The 20,288-nt window shown below is 47.7% G+C and overlaps 1 protein-coding gene across 1 annotated transcript in view; it reads right to left on the bottom strand.

Annotated features, from left to right (window-relative positions):
- The window catches only part of LOC311143070 (vasoactive intestinal polypeptide receptor-like), a gene marked incomplete at its 5' end in the record, with an annotated part of 262,368 nt that overhangs the window by 155,462 nt on the left and 86,618 nt on the right, over positions 1-20,288 (bottom strand). Inside the window, one exon of the mRNA XM_084178882.1 lies at positions 647-747. Coding sequence (XP_084035008.1) covers positions 647-747 — 101 coding nt within the window. The remainder of the gene's footprint in view (positions 1-646; positions 748-20,288) is intronic.

Below are 20,288 nucleotides of genomic sequence, written 5' to 3'. Positions count from 1 at the left end.
TGCTTCGGGAGGGTTAGGGTTAGGGTGAGAGGGGATGCTTCGGGAGGGTTAGGGTGAGAGGGGATGCTTCGGGAGGGTTAGGGTTAGGGTTAGGGTGAGAGGGGATGCTTCGGGAGGGTTAGGGTTAGGGTTAGGGTGAGAGGGGATGCTTCGGGAGGTGTCTCTACCAGCCAATACATGATCTAAGTGATTGATAGTTGGTATTCAGCAGTCATAAGGGAATGCCTTATTTACTTTGAAAAAATACTAAAATAGTGATTTAGTCAGACAGCAAAGACAGCAGCTCTATAGAGATGAGATGATGACTTGGAATAATAAAACATCATAAAGTCATCAAATAAAACAAATATACACAACAGCTGAAATATTTTATTAAAGTAAAGTAATGTGAAGAAATGATGGTTAATAAGTGATCAGCAGTATTGACTGTCACTACCATCATGGGACTTGTATTAATTGTTTTATTCTGTGTTGTTACAGCATTCAACCAACTTAATGCATAGTGCATTTAATGTAAAAACGAAATTCGAAAACAGTGATTCTTTTTTGATAATGGAACCGACCTCAAAAAGCACTAAGCGCTCAGCACACAGCATTATTCAGTAAGTGGCAGAGAGGCAGACAGGATGGGGAGAACTGGACTCACGTCATCTCCAGTGTTGTTGGCGTTATAACCACAGTTCAGGGCGATGTCCAGCGGGTGCATCTCAGTCCAACCCTCTGAGGTACATGTCTTGGACAGGTTACCTAGGGAACACATGATACAGGTAGAGGTTACCTAGGGAACACAGGGTACAGGTAGAGGTTACCTAGGGAACACAGGATACAGGTAGAGGTTACCTAGGGAACACAGGATACAGGTAGAGGTTACCTAGGGAGCACAGGATACAGGTAGAGGTTACCTAGGGAACACAGGATACAGGTAGAGGTTACCTACACTCTTAGAAAAAAATGGTTATTCGGCTGTCCCCATAGGAGAACTCTTAGAAGAACCATTTTTGGTTCCAGGTAGAACCCTTTTGAGTTCCATGTAGAACCCTTTAAACAGAGGGTTTTACATGGAACCAAAAAGGGTTCTCCTATAGGAGGGAGAATAGTTAAAAGGTTTAGGGTTAGCCTATAGGGACAGCCGAAGAACCCTTTTGGAACCCTATTTTCTAAGAGTGTAGGGAACACACCACATGGGTAGAGGTTACCTAGGAAACACACCACACGGGTAGAGGTTACCTAGGAAACACACCACACGGGTAGAGGTTACCTAGGAAACACACCACACAGGTAGAGGTTACCTAGGAAACACACCACACGGGTAGAGGTTACCTAGGAAACACACCACATGGGTAGAGGTTACCTAGGAAACACACCACACAGGTAGAGGTTACCTAGGAAACACACCACACGGGTAGATGTTACTTAGGAAACACACCACACAGGTAGAGGTTACCTAGGAAACACACCACACAGGTAGAGGTTACCTAGGAAACACACCACACGGGTAGAGGTCGAGGGTAATGACAGCGCCAGGACAGAGAAGAGGGGTGACATGGGAGAACTTGGAAAGGCCAAACACCAGACAGGCTGCAGAGTTCTGGAAGCAGGGAGCCCAGCCAGCAGAGAATTGCAGAAGTTCAGACAGGAGATGAGAAGCAGAAGTCCAGACAGTAGTCTGCTTATCAGTCCTCATCACCAACTACATCTCTGGCCACTGCAACACATTACCTTCTGCTGACAACTGTTTCGTTATTCACCCACATCATGGACAGAGTGGAGTGCCGTCATCAGCCTGCTTTATCTCAGCACACAGTTTACTGTTACAGATGTTGACTTTACTGTCACTGTTTACTGCCTTTAGGAGGAAGGTTGTTGACACACCAGAACCCTGCGCAGGTTAGCGTATTTCATCATGAATGTTGTTCTGGAGGCAGCTCTGCAGAGTGGTCACTAGCTGACACAGACAATAACCCTAACCTTAACCCTAACCTTAACCCCAACCTTAACCAATCTGTTAACCTGACCTGCATTATTGGAGCTCTGATCTTAAGAATTTCATTGTACCCTGCAATTACATGTGCATGTGACTAATAAACTCATCTAATCCCAAAAATATATAGCCAATTTTGACTTTGCAGCCGGCCTATCTAAGGTGAAATCACCCAGTTCTGCCTCCAGGACAAGACTCATGACAATAATTGCTAACCTGCAACCCTGCTGGGGTTATAATGATTCTCTCTCTCTCTCTCTCTCCAAACTGACTGTCAGTCTGGATGGAAGGCATCTCTCTCTCTCCAAACTGGCTGTCAGTCTGGATGGAAGGCATCTCTCTCTCTCCAAACTGGCTGTCAGTCTGGATGGAAGGCATCTCTCTCTCTCCAAACTGGCTGTCAGTCTGGATGGAAGGCATCTCTCTCTCTCCAAACTGGCTGTCAGTCTGGATGGAAGGCATCTCTCTCTCTCCAAACTGGCTGTCAGTCTGGATGGAAGGCATCTCTCTCTCTCCAAACTGGCTGTCAGTCTGGATGGAAGGCATCTCTCTCTCTCCAAACTGACTGTCAGTCTGGATGGAAGGCATCTCTCTCTCTCCAAACTGGCTGTCAGTCTGGATGGAAGGCATCTCTCTCTCTCTCTAAACTGGCTGTCAGTCTGGATGGAAGGCATCTCTCTCTCTCTCTAAACTGACTGTCAGTCTGGATGGAAGGCATCTCTCTCTCTCTCTAAACTGACTGTCAGTCTGGATGGAAGGCATCTCTCTCTCTCTAAACTGACTGTCAGTCTGGATGGAAGGCATCTCTCTCTCTCTCTAAACTGACTGTCAGTCTGGATGGAAGGCATCTCTCTCTCTCCAAACTGACTGTCAGTCTGGATGGAAGGCATCTCTCTCTCTCCAAACTGGCTGTCAGTCTGGATGGAAGGCATCTCTCTCTCTCCAAACTGGCTGTCAGTCTGGATGGAAGGCATCTCTCTCTCTCCAAACTGGCTGTCAGTCTGGATGGAAGGCATCTCTCTCTCTCCAAACTGACTGTCAGTCTGGATGGAAGGCATCTCTCTCTCTCTCTAAACTGGCTGTCAGTCTGGATGGAAGGCATCTCTCTCTCTCCAAACTGACTGTCAGTCTGGATGGAAGGCATCTCTCTCTCTCTCCAAACTGGCTGTCAGTCTGGATGGAAGGCATCTCTCTCTCTCCAAACTGACTGTCAGTCTGGATGGAAGGCATCTCTCTCTCTCCAAACTGACTGTCAGTCTGGATGGAAGGCATCTCTCTCTCTCCAAACTGACTGTCAGTCTGGATGGAAGGCATCTCTCTCTCTCTCCAAACTGGCTGTCAGTCTGGATGGAAGGCATCTCTCTCTCTCCAAACTGACTGTCAGTCTGGATGGAAGGCATCTCTCTCTCTCCAAACTGACTGTCAGTCTGGATGGAAGGCATCTCTCCCTCTCCAAACTGGCTGTCAGTCTGGATGGAAGGCATCTCTCTCTCTCCAAACTGGCTGTCAGTCTGGATGGAAGGCATCTCTCTCTCTCCAAACTGGCTGTCAGTCTGGATGGAAGGCATCTCTCTCTCTCCAAACTGGCTGTCAGTCTGGATGGAAGGCATCTCTCTCTCTCTCCAAACTGGCTGTCAGTCTGGATGGAAGGCATCTCTCTCTCTCCAAACTGGCTGTCAGTCTGGATGGAAGGCATCTCTCTCTCTCCAAACTGGCTGTCAGTCTGGATGGAAGGCATCTCTCTCTCTCCAAACTGGCTGTCAGTCTGGATGGAAGGCATCTCTCTCTCTCTAAACTGGCTGTCAGTCTGGATGGAAGGCATCTCTCTCTCTCTCCAAACTGGCTGTCAGTCTGGATGGAAGGCATCTCTCTCTCTCTCCAAACTGGCTGTCAGTCTGGATGGAAGGCATCTCTCTCTCTCCAAACTGGCTGTCAGTCTGGATGGAAGGCATCTCTCTCTCTCCAAACTGGCTGTCAGTCTGGATGGAAGGCATCTCTCTCTCTCCAAACTGACTGTCAGTCTGGATGGAAGGCATCTCTCTCTCTCTAAACTGACTGTCAGTCTGGATGGAAGGCATCTCTCTCTCTCTCCAAACTGACTGTCAGTCTGGATGGAAGGCATCTCTCTCTCTCTCCAAACTGGCTGTCAGTCTGGATGGAAGGCATCTCTCTCTCTCTCCAAACTGGCTGTCAGTCTGGATGGAAGGCATCTCTCTCTCTCCAAACTGGCTGTCAGTCTGGATGGAAGGCATCTCTCTCTCTCCAAACTGGCTGTCAGTCTGGATGGAAGGCATCTCTCTCTCTCCAAACTGGCTGTCAGTCTGGATGGAAGGCATCTCTCTCTCTCTCCAAACTGGCTGTCAGTCTGGATGGAAGGCATCTCTCTCTCTCTCCAAACTGGCTGTCAGTCTGGATGGAAGGCATCTCTCTCTCTCCAAACTGGCTGTCAGTCTGGATGGAAGGCATCTCTCTCTCTCCAAACTGGCTGTCAGTCTGGATGGAAGGCATCTCTCTCTCTCCAAACTGGCTGTCAGTCTGGATGGAAGGCATCTCTCTCTCTCCAAACTGGCTGTCAGTCTGGATGGAAGGCATCTCTCTCTCTCTCCAAACTGGCTGTCAGTCTGGATGGAAGGCATCTCTCTCTCTCTAAACTGGCTGTCAGTCTGGATGGAAGGCATCTCTCTCTCTCTCCAAACTGGCTGTCAGTCTGGATGGAAGGCATCTCTCTCTCTCTCCAAACTGGCTGTCAGTCTGGATGGAAGGCATCTCTCTCTCTCTCCAAACTGGCTGTCAGTCTGGATGGAAGGCATCTCTCTCTCTCTCCAAACTGGCTGTCAGTCTGGATGGAAGGCATCTCTCTCTCTCCAAACTGGCTGTCAGTCTGGATGGAAGGCATCTCTCTCTCTCCAAACTGGCTGTCAGTCTGGATGGAAGGCATCTCTCTCTCTCCAAACTGGCTGTCAGTCTGGATGGAAGGCATCTCTCTCTCTCTCCAAACTGGCTGTCAGTCTGGATGGAAGGCATCTCTCTCTCTCCAAACTGGCTGTCAGTCTGGATGGAAGGCATCTCTCTCTCTCCAAACTGGCTGTCAGTCTGGATGGAAGGCATCTCTCTCTCTCCAAACTGGCTGTCAGTCTGGATGGAAGGCATCTCTCTCTCTCTCTCTAAACTGGCTGTCAGTCTGGATGGAAGGCATCTCTCTCTCTCCAAACTGGCTGTCAGTCTGGATGGAAGGCATCTATCTCTCTCCAAACTGACTGTCAGTCTGGATGGAAGGCATCTCTCTCTCTCCAAACTGGCTGTCAGTCTGGATGGAAGGCATCTCTCTCTCTCCAAACTGGCTGTCAGTCTGGATGGAAGGCATCTCTCTCTCTCTCCAAACTGGCTGTCAGTCTGGATGGAAGGCATCTCTCTCTCTCTCTCTAAACTGGCTGTCAGTCTGGATGGAAGGCATCTCTCTCTCTCCAAACTGGCTGTCAGTCTGGATGGAAGGCATCTCTCTCTCTCCAAACTGACTGTCAGTCTGGATGGAAGGCATCTCTCTCTCTCCAAACTGGCTGTCAGTCTGGATGGAAGGCATCTCTCTTTCTCCAAACTGGCTGTCAGTCTGGATGGAAGGCATCTCTCTCTCTCCAAACTGGCTGTCAGTCTGGATGGAAGGCATCTCTCTCTCTCTCCAAACTGGCTGTCAGTCTGGATGGAAGGCATCTCTCTCTCTCCAAACTGACTGTCAGTCTGGATGGAAGGCATCTCTCTCTCTCCAAACTGACTGTCAGTCTGGATGGAAGGCATCTCTCTCTCTCCAAACTGACTGTCAGTCTGGATGGAAGGCATCTCTCTCTCTCTCCAAACTGGCTGTCAGTCTGGATGGAAGGCAGCTCTCTCTCTCCAAACTGGCTGTCAGTCTGGATGGAAGGCATCTCTCTCTCTCCAAACTGACTGTCAGTCTTGATGGAAGGCATCTCTCTCTCTCCAAACTGGCTGTCAGTCTGGATGGAAGGCATCTCTCTCTCTCTCTAAACTGGCTGTCAGTCTGGATGGAAGGCATCTCTCTCTCTCCAAACTGGCTGTCAGTCTGGATGGAAGGCATCTCTCTCTCTCCAAACTGGCTGTCAGTCTGGATGGAAGGCATCTCTCTCTCTCTCCAAACTGGCTGTCAGTCTGGATGGAAGGCATCTCTCTCTCTCCAAACTGGCTGTCAGTCTGGATGGAAGGCATCTCTCTCTCTCCAAACTGGCTGTCAGTCTGGATGGAAGGCATCTCTCTCTCTCCAAACTGGCTGTCAGTCTGGATGGAAGGCATCTCTCTCTCTCTAAACTGGCTGTCAGTCTGGATGGAAGGCATCTCTCTCTCTCTCCAAACTGGCTGTCAGTCTGGATGGAAGGCATCTCTCTCTCTCTCCAAACTGGCTGTCAGTCTGGATGGAAGGCATCTCTCTCTCTCCAAACTGGCTGTCAGTCTGGATGGAAGGCATCTCTCTCTCTCCAAACTGGCTGTCAGTCTGGATGGAAGGCATCTCTCTCTCTCCAAACTGACTGTCAGTCTGGATGGAAGGCATCTCTCTCTCTCTAAACTGACTGTCAGTCTGGATGGAAGGCATCTCTCTCTCTCTCCAAACTGACTGTCAGTCTGGATGGAAGGCATCTCTCTCTCTCTCCAAACTGGCTGTCAGTCTGGATGGAAGGCATCTCTCTCTCTCTCCAAACTGGCTGTCAGTCTGGATGGAAGGCATCTCTCTCTCTCCAAACTGGCTGTCAGTCTGGATGGAAGGCATCTCTCTCTCTCCAAACTGGCTGTCAGTCTGGATGGAAGGCATCTCTCTCTCTCCAAACTGGCTGTCAGTCTGGATGGAAGGCATCTCTCTCTCTCCAAACTGACTGTCAGTCTGGATGGAAGGCATCTCTCTCTCTCCAAACTGACTGTCAGTCTGGATGGAAGGCATCTCTCTCTCTCTCCAAACTGGCTGTCAGTCTGGATGGAAGGCATCTCTCTCTCTCTAAACTGGCTGTCAGTCTGGATGGAAGGCATCTCTCTCTCTCTCCAAACTGGCTGTCAGTCTGAATGGAAGGCATCTCTCTCTCTCTAAACTGGCTGTCAGTCTGGATGGAAGGCATCTCTCTCTCTCTCTAAACTGGCTGTCAGTCTGGATGGAAGGCATCTCTCTCTCTCCAAACTGGCTGTCAGTCTGGATGGAAGGCATCTCTCTCTCTCCAAACTGACTGTCAGTCTGGATGGAAGGCATCTCTCTCTCTCCAAACTGGCTGTCAGTCTGGATGGAAGGCATCTCTCTCTCTCTCCAAACTGGCTGTCAGTCTGGATGGAAGGCATCTCTCTCTCTCCAAACTGACTGTCAGTCTGGATGGAAGGCATCTCTCTCTCTCCAAACTGACTGTCAGTCTGGATGGAAGGCATCTCTCTCTCAAGGCATTCTGGATCAGCACAGTCTGTGTTTAACTCTTCGATGTTTGAGCGGTTCTTGACCAGTTCCAACTGATATTTTGGTGTACAGAGCGCTTTGTGAGCGTCGCAGCGTCCAGAGCCTTATAGTGCCAGAAAGCCCCATCAGCCTGCTTTCCACTAACACTGTGAGCGTCGCAGCGTCCAGAAAGCCCATCAGCCTGCTTTCCACTAACACTGTGAGCTTCGCAGCGTCCAGAAAGCCCCTTCAGCATGCTTTCCACTAACACTGTGAGCGTCGCAGCGTCCAGAAAGCCCCTTCAGCCTGCTTTCCACTAACACTGTGAGCGTCGCAGCGTCCAGAAAGCCCCTTCAGCCTGCTTTCCACTAACACTGTGAGCGTCGCAGCGTCCAGAAAGCCCCTTCAGCCTGCTTTCCACTAACACTGTGAGCGTCGCAGCGTCCAGAAAGCCCCTTCAGCCTGCTTTCCACTAACACTGTGAGCGTCGCAGCGTCCAGAAAGCCCCTTCAGCCTGCTTTCCACTAACACTGTGAGCGTCGCAGCGTCCAGAAAGCCCCTTCAGCCTGCTTTCCACTAACACTGTGGATTTGACATGAACATTTGTAGGGAGTTGTGTGTCACACTTTCTGGCTTATCCATACAAATAATATACTTCCTCTGCCTCTGAGCGACAAAGCCAAGCCTGGGAAACAGCATTTTAAAGGGGACACATTAGTGAATACAGCAACCATGGTTTCATTTTACTGTGATGTTCTCAGCCGAATTTAGAGCTCTCAACAAAAAAGAATCTCCAGTGTAGATTTAGGCTTGTGTTTTAGGTTATTGTCTTGCTGAAATGTGAATTAATCTACCAGTGTCTGGCAGACTAAACCAGGTTTTCCTCTGGGATTTTGCCTGTACATAGCTCTATTCCGTTTCTTTATTATGTTTATTTATTATGTTTTATGTGTTAAATAAAGGTTAAAAAAATAAAAATAATAATACTGCAAAAAATGTGGCAAAGCAATTACGGTTTTGTACTGAATACAAAGTGTTATGTTTGGGGCAAATCCAACACATCACTGAGTACCACTCTCGATATGTTCAAGCATGGTGTTGACTGCATCATGTTATGGGCATGCTTGTCATCGGCAAGGGCTAGGTGATGCAGTCAACACCATGCTTGAACATATCGAGAGTGGTACTCAGTGATGTGTTGGATTTGCCCCAAACATAACACTTTGTATTCAGTACAAAACCGTAATTGCTTTGCCACATTTTTTGCAGTATTATTATTTTTATTTTTTTAACCTTTATTTAACACATAAAACATAATAAAGAAACATAATAAAGAAACGGAATAGAGCTATGTACAGGCAAAATCCCAGAGGAAAATCTGGTTTAGTCTGCCAGACACTGGTAGATTAATTCACATTTCAGCAAGACAATAATTTAACTTTATTTAACCCTAGCCCTTGCCGATGACAAGCATGCCCATAACATGATGCAGTCAACACCATGCTTGAACATATCGAGAGTGGTACTCAGTGATGTGTTGGATTTGCCCCAAACATAACACTTTGTATTCAGTACAAAACCGTAATTGCTTTGCCACATTTTTTGCAGTATTATTATTTTTATTTTTTTAACCTTTATTTAACTAGGCAAGTCAGTTAAGAACAAATTCTTATTTACAATGACGGCCTACACCGGCCAAACCCGGACACGCTGGGCCAATTGTGCCTTGTTGCAAACAGAATGCATGTTTTGGAATATGTTTTATTCTTTAAAGGCTTCCTCTGGGGGAGGTTGGTACTCCATCTAAACTCTGGGGGAGGTTGCTACTCCATCTAAACTCTGGGGGAGGTTGCTACTCCATCTAAACTCTGGGGGAGGTTGCTACTCCATCTAAACTCTGGGGGAGGTTGGAGTAGCAACCTCCCCCAGAGTTTAGATGGAGTAGCAACCTCCCCCAGAGTTTAGATGGAGTAGCAACCTCCTGGAGAGTTTAGATGGAGTACCAACCTCCCCCAGAGTTTAGATGGAGTAGCAACCTCCCCCAGAGTTTAGATGGAGTAGCAACCTCCCCCAGAGTTTAGATGGAGTAGAAACCTCCCCCAGAGTTTAGATGGAGTACCAACCTCCCCCAGAGTTTAGATGGAGTAGCAACCTCCCCCAGAGTTTAGATGGAGTAGCAACCTCCCCCAGAGTTTAGATGGAGTACCAACCTCCCCCAGAGTTTAGATGGAGTACCAACCTCCCCCAGAGTTTAGATGGAGTAGCAACCTCCCCCAGAGTTTAGATGGAGTAGCAACCTCCCCCAGAGTTTAGATGGAGTAGCAACCTCCTGGAGAGTTTAGATGGAGTACCAACCTCCCCCAGAGTTTAGATGGAGTAGCAACCTCCCCCAGAGTTTAGATGGAGTAGCAACCTCCCCCAGAGTTTAGATGGAGTAGCAACCTCCTGGAGAGCTTAGATGGAGTACCAACCTCCCCCAGAGTTTAGATGGTCAGAGGGAGTGTGTAGTTCTAATGGGGACGGGGAGAGTCAGGCAAGAGGCAACACATACAGCTACATCGATCAATCAGTCCTGTCCAGTCCACTGGTTCTGTCTGCACAGTTCATTTGGACAATCAGTGAAAGTTTAGACAAAATATTTTTAATTAAGAAATGGAAAACTATAAGTCCAACTCAAACACTGCTAGCGAGTGATTACTCTTTCCTGTAAACTAACAGGAATCCAGCCAATCCTGAAGACTATTTATACCCTGGCATCGATCCCTTCATATCAAGCCTGTAGTTGTTGGAACCTCTGTCTCATTGTCTCTCCTTTCCTTCCAAGACCTCTGACAGGCTGGCTGGAGTATGGATGATCAGCATGAGATATAGAGTGGCAGTGGGCCTCTGTTCATCTCACAATTACAGTCTGATAGAGTAAGGGTTAAGGAGACGTTGCTGTGGCAACATGGATTTATGTTTCTCCAGTTAGAGAACACCTCCATGAAGACAGTCGATGCAAATTGGTTTTAAAAGAGGACCATTCAATAAATCCACAATGTTATCGACCACTTGCCTAAATGTGAACATTAAATAATCAATATTGGTCATCACAGCTTGATATCTACTATGTTTAGTGACACTTAGGAACTGAATGCATCAATATGCTTCACCCAGAATACATTACAGTCTTATAAGTATATAAGGAGCACTCATACTCACACACACTCACGCTAATCTAAATTATTTGACGAAAAAGTTTGAAGTAATGTCCTATGATATTAATTGAAAAGTGGATAATTATTTAAGTCCAGAGGGCTGTCTCAGAGACAAACAGATTTACATCATCTGAAGATATTTGGAGACGCGTCAACTTCCCAAAATCCAATTTACTTTTTAAGAGCTGTATCACTCCAAACTCTCATCTGGCCCTTCAAATGATGTATTAGAAAACTGACAGCTCTGAACTGATTATTCAGAGCTGTCTATATTATATTTTGATTGGCCAATGCATGTTAAAGTGAGTTTTTCCCCTCAATATATTTTTGTTCTTAGCCATATCTAAGCCATATTCAAAATGGAATTCAAACCAGATAGCCTTTATTGAAATTACAGTTGAAGTCGGAAGTTTACATACACCTTAGCCAAATACATTTAAACTCAGTTTTTCACAATTCCTGACATTTAATCCTAGTAAAAGTTCCCTGTCTTAGGTCAGTTAGGATCACCACTTTATTTTAAGAATGTGAAATGTCAGAATAATAGTAGAGAGAATGATTTATTTAAGCTTTTATTTCTTTCATCACATTCCCAGTGGGTCAGAAGTTTGCATACACTCAATTAGTATTTGGTAGCATTGCCTTTAAATTGTTTAACTTGGGTCAAACGTTTCAGGTAGCCTTCCACAAGCTTCCCACGATAAGTTGGGTGAATTTTGGCCCATTCCTCCTGACAGAGCTGGTGTAACTGAGTCAGGTTTGTAGGCCTCCTTGCTCGCACACACTTTTTCAGTTCTGCCCACACATTTTCTATAGGATTGAGGTCAGGGCTTTGTGATGGCCACTCCAATACCTTGACTTTGTTGTCCTTATGCCATTTTGCCACAACTTTGGAAGTATGCTTGGGGTCATTGTCCATTTGGAAGACCCATTTGCGACCAAGCTTTAACTTCCTGACTGATGTCTTGAGATGTTGCTTCAATATATCCACATAATTTTCCTTCCTCGTGATGCCATCTATTTTGTGAAGTGCACCAGTCCCTCCTGCAGCAAAGCACCCCCACAGCATGATGCTGCCACCCCCGTGCTTCAAAGTTGGGATGTTGTTCTTCAGCTTGCAAGCAAACCCCTTTTTCCTCCAAACATAACGATGGTCATTATGGCCAAACAGTTCTATGTTTGTTTCATCAGACCAGAGGACATTTCTCAAAAAAGTACGATCTTTGTCCCCATGTGCAGTTGCAAACCATAGTCTGGCTTTTTTATGGCGGTTTTGGAGCAGTGGCTTCTTCCTGCCAAAACTATAGTTTGTTAACACGACATTTGTGGAGTGGTTGAAAAACGAGTTTTAATGACTCCAACCTAAGTGTATGTAAACTTCCGACTTCAACTGTATATCTGTTTAGTTAGTTGACGTTGTAATGTTTGCTCCCGGGTTTGCAGCATCGCATTAGTGGAAACCAAGACTGTTCTCAGGGCAGGTCTGGTTGTAGCTAGATATGTTTGAATCACGTCAGGGACAATTGTAGTATTTTAGCCAACCCTTTTCCTAACCTTAACCTAATTCTCCTAACCTGCTGCTTAAGTTTTCCTAACCTGTGCTATGAAAAGTCACTTCTGCTAGTCAAAACCGGCAAACCTGCCCTGAGAACAGCCCCCGTGTTCACCGCTCTTCCCAACAGCCCAGCTATAGTTAGCACAAGTTGGCTAGCTGGCTAGCTGGCTAGTTGGCTAGCTGGCTAGCTAACTCATTATACCTTGACAATATTGACCCTCAACATACTTATTCTTCAATTATCTCAGCCATATTCACAAATAAATTCAGGGTAGATTAACTATCTAACAGGCATGAGCTCAGATCGGCTGCAAACGTTAATTTGTTGCATCAAATCAACCTCTCCACCATAGCTAGCTAGTTAGCTACGTTAGCTAATCAAACCAATGCTCAAATTACAAACAATAGCAAAGTGCCGCAACAGTTTCATCAAACAGCAGCAAAACGTCTATTCTTACCTTGATCGTCGGTATTCTTTATCTATAATATAATTTTCAGTCTCACCCCAAATAATGTCCATGCAATGTTGTTCTGCACTAAGATATTACAACATCTTTGCCTGATTTTTCCTCACTTTCTGACAATTGTGTAATTCATAAACAACTTAGCTATTGAAATGCAAGCAGCAGGTGATGAGACCAGAAAGTATTACAATACCAAAAAAATCATAATATTTCAGTCAAGTCAGCCTTACCAACATAATTGTAATACAGTCATCAGTACTATTCATATTCCCCTACTAAACCTCCTTACCACAAACAAGAATATGAACCAAAGATGATTCACTTTATTTTAAATGACGACATAATGGTGGAGGAATCACACATTGTTAAATGTGGTAGCAGCAAGATGTCTGTTTACCTCCATCAGTCCAATCACCAAAGACTGCTATAGTAGAGGGAGAGAGGTTACAAGAGGAAAGGGTGGAGGGACTAGACTGCTATAGTAGAGGGAGAGAGGTTACAAGAGGAAAGGGCGGAGGGACTAGACTGCTATAGTAGAGGGAGAGAGGTTACAAGAGGAAAGGGTGGAGGGACTAGACTGCTATAGTAGAGGGAGAGAGGTTACAAGAGGAAAGGGTGGAGGGACTAGACTGCTATAGTAGAGGGAGAGAGGTTACAAGAGGAAAGGGTGGAGGGACTAGACTGCTATAGTAGAGGGAGAGAGGTTACAAGAGGAAAGGGTGGAGACTAGACTGCTATAGTAGAGGGAGAGAGGTTACAAGAGGAAAGGGTGGAGGGACTAGACTGCTATAGTAGAGGGAGAGAGGTTACAAGAGGAAAGGGTGGAGGGACTAGACTGCTATAGTAGAGGGAGAGAGGTTACAAGAGGAAAGGGTGGAGGGACTAGACTGCTATAGTAGAGGGAGATAGGTTACAAGAGGAAAGGGTGGAGGGACTAGACTACTATAGTAGAGGGAGAGAGGTTACAAGAGGAAAGGGTGGAGGGACTGCTATAGTAGAGGGAGAGAGGTTACAAGAGGAAAGGGGGGAGGGACTAGACTGCTATAGTAGAGGGAGAGAGGTTACAAGAGGAAAGGGTGGAGGGACTAGACTGCTATAGTAGAGGGAGAGAGGTTACAAGAGGAAAGGGCGGAGGGACTAGACTGCTATAGTAGAGGGAGAGAGGTTACAAGAGGAAAGGGTGGAGGGACTAGACTGCTATAGTAGAGGGAGAGAGGTTACAAGAGGAAAGGGTGGAGGGACTAGACTGCTATAGTAGAAGGAGAGAGGTTACAAGAGGAAAGGGTGGAGGGACTAGACTGCTATAGTAGAGGGAGAGAGGTTACAAGAGGAAAGGGTGGAGGGACTAGACTGCTATGGTAGAGGGAGAGAGGTTACAAGAGGAAAGGGTGGAGGGACTAGACTGCTATAGTAGAGGGAGAGAGGTTACAAGAGGAAAGGGTGGAGGGACTAGACTGCTATAGTAGAGGGAGAGAGGTTACAAGAGGAAAGGGTAGAGGGACTAGACTGCTATAGTAGAGGGAGAGAGGTTACAATAGGAAAGGGTGGAGGGACTAGACTGCTATAGTAGAGGGAGAGAGGTTACAAGAGGAAAGGGTGGAGGGACTAGACTGCTATAGTAGAGGGAGAGAGGTTACAAGAGGAAAGGGTGGAGGGACTAGACTGCTATAGTAGAGGGAGAGAGGTTACAAGAGGAAAGGGTGGAGGGACTAGACTGCTATGGTAGAGGGAGAGAGGTTACAAGAGGAAAGGGTGGAGGGACTAGACTGCTATAGTAGAGGGAGAGAGGTTACAAGAGGAAAGGGTGGAGGGACTAGACTGCTATAGTAGAGGGAGAGAGGTTACAAGAGGAAAGGGTGGAGGGACTAGACTGCTATGGTAGAGGGAGAGAGGTTACAAGAGGAAAGGGTGGAGGGACTAGACTGCTATAGTAGAGGGAGAGAGGTTACAAGAGGAAAGGGTGGAGGGACTAGACTGCTATAGTAGAGGGAGAGGTTACAAGAGGAAAGGGTGGAGAGACTGCTATAGTAGAGGGAGAGAGGTTACAAGAGGAAAGGGTGGAGGGACTAGACTGCTATAGTAGAGGGAGAGAGGTTACAAGAGGAAGGGGTGGAGGGACTAGACTGCTATAGTAGAGAGAGAGAGGTTACAAGAGGAAAGGGTGGAGGGACTAGACTGCTATAGTAGAGGGAGAGAGGTTACAAGAGGAAAGGGTGGAGGGACTAGACTGCTATAGTAGAGGGAGAGAGGTTACAAGAGGAAAGGGTGGAGGGACTAGACTGCTATAGTAGAGGGAGAGAGGTTACAAGAGGAAAGGGTGGAGGGACTAGACTGCTATGGTAGAGGGAGAGAGGTTACAAGAGGAAAGGGTGGAGGGACTAGACTGCTATAGTAGAGGGAGAGAGGTTACAAGAGGAAAGGGTGGAGGGACTAGACTGCTATAGTAGAGAGAGAGAGGTTACAAGAGGAAAGGGTGGAGGGACTAGACTGCTATAGTAGAGGGAGAGAGGTTACAAGAGGAAAGGGTGGAGGGACTAGACTGCTATGGTAGAGGGAGAGAGGTTACAAGAGGAAAGGGTGGAGGGACTAGACTGCTATAGTAGAGGGAGAGAGGTTACAAGAGGAAAGGGTGGAGGGACTAGACTGCTATAGTAGAGGGAGAGGTTACAAGAGGAAAGGGTGGAGAGACTGCTATAGTAGAGGGAGAGAGGTTACAAGAGGAAAGGGTGGAGGGACTAGACTGCTATAGTAGAGGGAGAGAGGTTACAAGAGGAAAGGGTGGAGGGACTAGACTGCTATAGTAGAGGGAGAGAGGTTACAAGAGGAAAGGGTGGAGGGACTAGACTGCTATGGTAGAGGGAGAGAGGTTACAAGAGGAAAGGGTGGAGGGACTAGACTGCTATAGTAGAGGGAGAGAGGTTACAAGAGGAAAGGGTGGAGGGACTAGACTGCTATATTAGAGGGAGAGAGGTTACAAGAGGAAAGGGTGGAGGGACTAGACTGCTATAGTAGAGGGAGAGAGGTTACAAGAGGAAAGGGTGGAGGGACTAGACTGCTATGGTAGAGGGAGAGAGGTTACAAGAGGAAAGGGTGGAGGGACTAGACTGCTATAGTAGAGGGAGAGAGGTTACAAGAGGAAAGGGTGGAGGGACTAGACTGCTATAGTAGAGGGAGAGGTTACAAGAGGAAAGGGTGGAGAGACTGCTATAGTAGAGGGAGAGAGGTTACAAGAGGAAAGGGTGGAGGGACTAGACTGCTATAGTAGAGGGAGAGAGGTTACAAGAGGAAAGGGTGGAGGGACTAGACTGCTATAGTAGAGGGAGAGAGGTTACAAGAGGAAAGGGTGGAGGGACTAGACTGCTATGGTAGAGGGAGAGAGGTTACAAGAGGAAAGGGTGGAGGGACTAGACTGCTATGGTAGAGGGAGAGAGGTTACAAGAGGAAAGGGTGGAGGGACTAGACTGCTATAGTAGAGGGAGAGAGGTTACAAGAGAAAAGGGTGGAGAGACTGCTATTGTAGAGGGAGAGAGGTTACAAGAGGAAAGGGTGGAGGGACTAGACTGCTATGGTAGAGGGAGAGAGGTTACAAGAGGAAAGGGTGGAGGGACTAGACTGCTATAGTAGAGGGAGAGAGGTTACAAGAGGAAAGGGTGGAGGGACTAGACTGCTATGGTAGAGGGAGAGAGGTTACAAGAGGAAAGGATGGAGGGACTAGACTGCTATAGTAGAGGGAGAGAGGTTACAAGAGGAAGGGGTGGAGACTAGACTGCTATGGTAGAGGGAGAGAGGTTACAAGAGGAAAGGGTGGGGGGACTAGACTGCTATAGTAGAGGGAGAGAGGTTACAAGAGGAAAGGGTGGAGGGACTAGACTGCTATAGTAGAGGGAGAGAGGTTACAAGAGGAAAGGGTGGAGGGACTAGACTGCTATAGTAGAGGGAGAGAGGTTACAAGAGGAAAGGGTGGAGGGACTAGACTGCTTTGGTAGAGGGAGAGAGGTTACAAGAGGAAAGGGTGGAGGGACTAGACTGCTATAGTAGAGGGAGAGAGGTTACAAGAGGAAAGGGTGGAGGGACTAGACTGCTATAGTAGAGGGAGAGAGGTTACAAGAGGAAAGGGTGGAGGGACTAGACTGCTATAGTAGAGGGAGAGAGGTTACAAGAGGAAAGGGTGGAGGGACTAGACTGCTATAGTAGAGGGAGAGAGGTTACAAGAGGAAAGGGTGGAGGGACTAGACTGCTATAGTAGAGGGAGAGAGGTTACAAGGGGAAAGGGTGGAGGGACTAGACTGCTATAGTAGAGGGAGAGTGGTTACAAGAGGAAAGGGTGGAGAGACTGCTATAGTAGAGGGAGAGAGGTTACAAGAGGAAAGGGTGGAGGGACTAGACTGCTATAGTAGAGGGAGAGAGGTTACAAGAGGAAAGGGTGGAGAGACTAGACTGCTATAGTAGAGGGAGAGAGGTTACAAGAGGAAAGGGTGGAGGGACTGCTATGGTAGAGGGAGATAGGTTACAAGAGGAAAGGGTGGAGGGACTAGACTGCTATGGTAGAGGGAGAGAGGTTACAAGAGGAAAGGGTGGAGGGACTAGACTGCTATAGTAGAGGGAGAGAGGTTACAAGAGGAAAGGGTGGAGGGACTAGACTGCTATAGTAGAGGGAGAGAGGTTACAAGAGGAAAGGGTGGAGGGACTAGACTGCTATAGTAGAGGGAGAGAGGTTACAAGAGGAAAGGGTGGAGGGACTAGACTGCTATAGTAGAGGGAGAGAGGTTACAAGAGGAAAGGGTGGAGGGACTAGACTGCTATAGTAGAGGGAGAGAGGTTACAAGAGGAAAGGGTGGAGAGACTAGACTGCTATAGTAGAGGGAGAGAGGTTACAAGAGGAAAGGGTGGAGAGACTGCTATAGTAGAGGGAGAGAGGTTACAAGAGGAAAGGGTGGAGGGAGGGAGAGAGGTTACAAGAGGAAAGGGTGGAGGGACTAGACTGCTATAGTAGAGGGAGAGAGGTTACAAGAGGAAAGGGTGGAGGGACTAGACTGCTATAGTAGAGGGATAGAGGTTACAAGAGGAAAGGGTGGGGGGAGGGAGAGAGGTTACAAGAGGAAAGGGTGGAGGGACTAGACTGCTATAGTAGAGGGAGAGAGGTTACAAGAGGAAAGGGTGGAGAGACTGCTATAGTAGAGGGAGAGAGGTTACAAGAGGAAAGGGTGGAGGGACTAGACTGCTATAGTAGAGGGAGAGAGGTTACAAGAGGAAAGGGTGGAGGGACTAGACTGCTATGGTAGAGGGAGAGAGGTTACAAGAGGAAAGGGTGGAGGGACTAGACTGCTATAGTAGAGGGAGAGAGGTTACAAGAGGAAAGGGTGGAGGGACTAGACTGCTATAGTAGAGGGAGAGAGGTTACAAGAGGAAAGGGTGGAGAGACTGCTATAGTAGAGGGAGAGAGGTTACAAGAGGAAAGGGTGGAGGGAGGGAGAGAGGTTACAAGAGGAAAGGGTGGAGGGACTAGACTGCTATAGTAGAGGGAGAGAGGTTACAAGAGGAAAGGGTGGAGGGACTAGACTGCTATAGTAGAGGGAGAGAGGTTACAAGAGGAAAGGGTGGAGGGACTAGACTGCTATAGTAGAGGGAGAGAGGTTACAAGAGGAAAGGGTGGAGGGACTAGACTGCTATAGTAGAGGGAGAGAGGTTACAAGAGGAAAGGGTGGAGGGACTAGACTGCTATGGTAGAGGGAGAGAGGTTACAAGAGGAAAGGGTGGAGGGACTAGACTGCTATAGTAGAGGGAGAGAGGTTACAAGAGGAAAGGGTGGAGGGACTAGACTGCTATGGTAGAGGGAGAGAGGTTACAAGAGGAAAGGGCGGAGGGACTAGACTGCTATGGTAGAGGGAGAGAGGTTACAAGAGGAAAGGGTGGAGGGACTAGACTGCTATAGTAGAGGGAGAGAGGTTACAAGAGGAAAGGGTGGAGAGACTAGACTGCTATAGTAGAGGGAGAGAGGTTACAAGAGGAAAGGGTGGAGAGACTAGACTGCTATAGTAGAGGGAGAGAGGTTACAAGAGGAAAGGGTGGAGGGACTGCTATGGTAGAGGGAGATAGGTTACAAGAGGAAAGGGTGGAGGGACTAGACTGCTATGGTAGAGGGAGAGAGGTTACAAGAGGAAAGGGTGGAGAGACTGCTATAGTAGAGGGAGAGAGGTTACAAGAGGAAAGGGTGGAGGGACTAGACTGCTATAGTAGAGGGAGAGAGGTTACAAGAGGAAAGGGTGGAGAGACTAGACTGCTATAGTAGAGGGAGAGAGGTTACAAGAGGAAAGGGTGGAGGGACTGCTATGGTAGAGGGAGATAGGTTACAAGAGGAAAGGGTGGAGGGACTAGACTGCTATGGTAGAGGGAGAGAGGTTACAAGAGGAAAGGGTGGAGGGACTAGACTGCTATAGTAGAGGGAGAGAGGTTACAAGAGGAAAGGGTGGAGGGACTAGACTGCTATAGTAGAGGGAGAGAGGTTACAAGAGGAAAGGGTGGAGGGACTAGACTGCTATAGTAGAGGGAGAGAGGTTACAAGAGGAAAGGGGGGAGGGACTAGACTGCTATAGTAGAGGGAGAGAGGTTACAAGAGGAAAGGGTGGAGGGACTAGACTGCTATAGTAGAGGGAGAGAGGTTACAAGAGGAAAGGGTGGAGGGACTAGACTGCTATAGTAGAGGGAGAGAGGTTACAAGAGGAAAGGGTGGAGAGACTGCTATAGTAGAGGGAGAGAGGTTACAAGAGGAAAGGGTGGAGGGAGGGAGAGAGGTTACAAGAGGAAAGGGTGGAGGGACTAGACTGCTATAGTAGAGGGAGAGAGGTTACAAGAGGAAAGGGTGGAGGGACTAGACTGCTATAGTAGAGGGAGAGAGGTTACAAGAGGAAAGGGTGGGGGGAGGGAGAGAGGTTACAAGAGGAAAGGGTGGAGGGACTAGACTGCTATAGTAGAGGGAGAGAGGTTACAAGAGGAAAGGGTGGAGAGACTGCTATAGTAGAGGGAGAGAGGTTACAAGAGGAAAGGGTGGAGGGACTAGACTGCTATAGTAGAGGGAGAGAGGTTACAAGAGGAAAGGGTGGAGGGACTAGACTGCTATGGTAGAGGGAGAGAGGTTACAAGAGGAAAGGGTGGAGGGACTAGACTGCTATAGTAGAGGGAGAGAGGTTACAAGAGGAAAGGGTGGAGGGACTAGACTGCTATAGTAGAGGGAGAGAGGTTACAAGAGGAAAGGGTGGAGAGACTGCTATAGTAGAGGGAGAGAGGTTACAAGAGGAAAGGGTGGAGGGAGGGAGAGAGGTTACAAGAGGAAAGGGTGGAGGGACTAGACTGCTATAGTAGAGGGAGAGAGGTTACAAGAGGAAAGGGTGGAGGGACTAGACTGCTATAGTAGAGGGAGAGAGGTTACAAGAGGAAAGGGTGGAGGGACTAGACTGCTATAGTAGAGGGAGAGAGGTTACAAGAGGAAAGGGTGGAGAGACTGCTATAGTAGAGGGAGAGAGGTTACAAGAGGAAAGGGTGGAGGGACTAGACTGCTATAGTAGAGGGAGAGAGGTTACAAGAGAAAAGGGTGGAGAGACTGCTATTGTAGAGTGAGAGAGGTTACAAGAGGAAAGGGTGGAGGGACTAGACTGCTATGGTAGAGGGAGAGAGGTTA

This window comes from Coregonus lavaretus, assembly GCF_964263955.1.
Source record: "Coregonus lavaretus genome assembly, chromosome: 2".
In the NCBI taxonomy this organism is placed as follows: Eukaryota; Metazoa; Chordata; class Actinopteri; order Salmoniformes; family Salmonidae; genus Coregonus; species Coregonus lavaretus.
The sequence above is the reverse complement of the archived record's forward strand: the minus strand, read 5'-3'. Positions and strand labels throughout refer to the sequence as shown.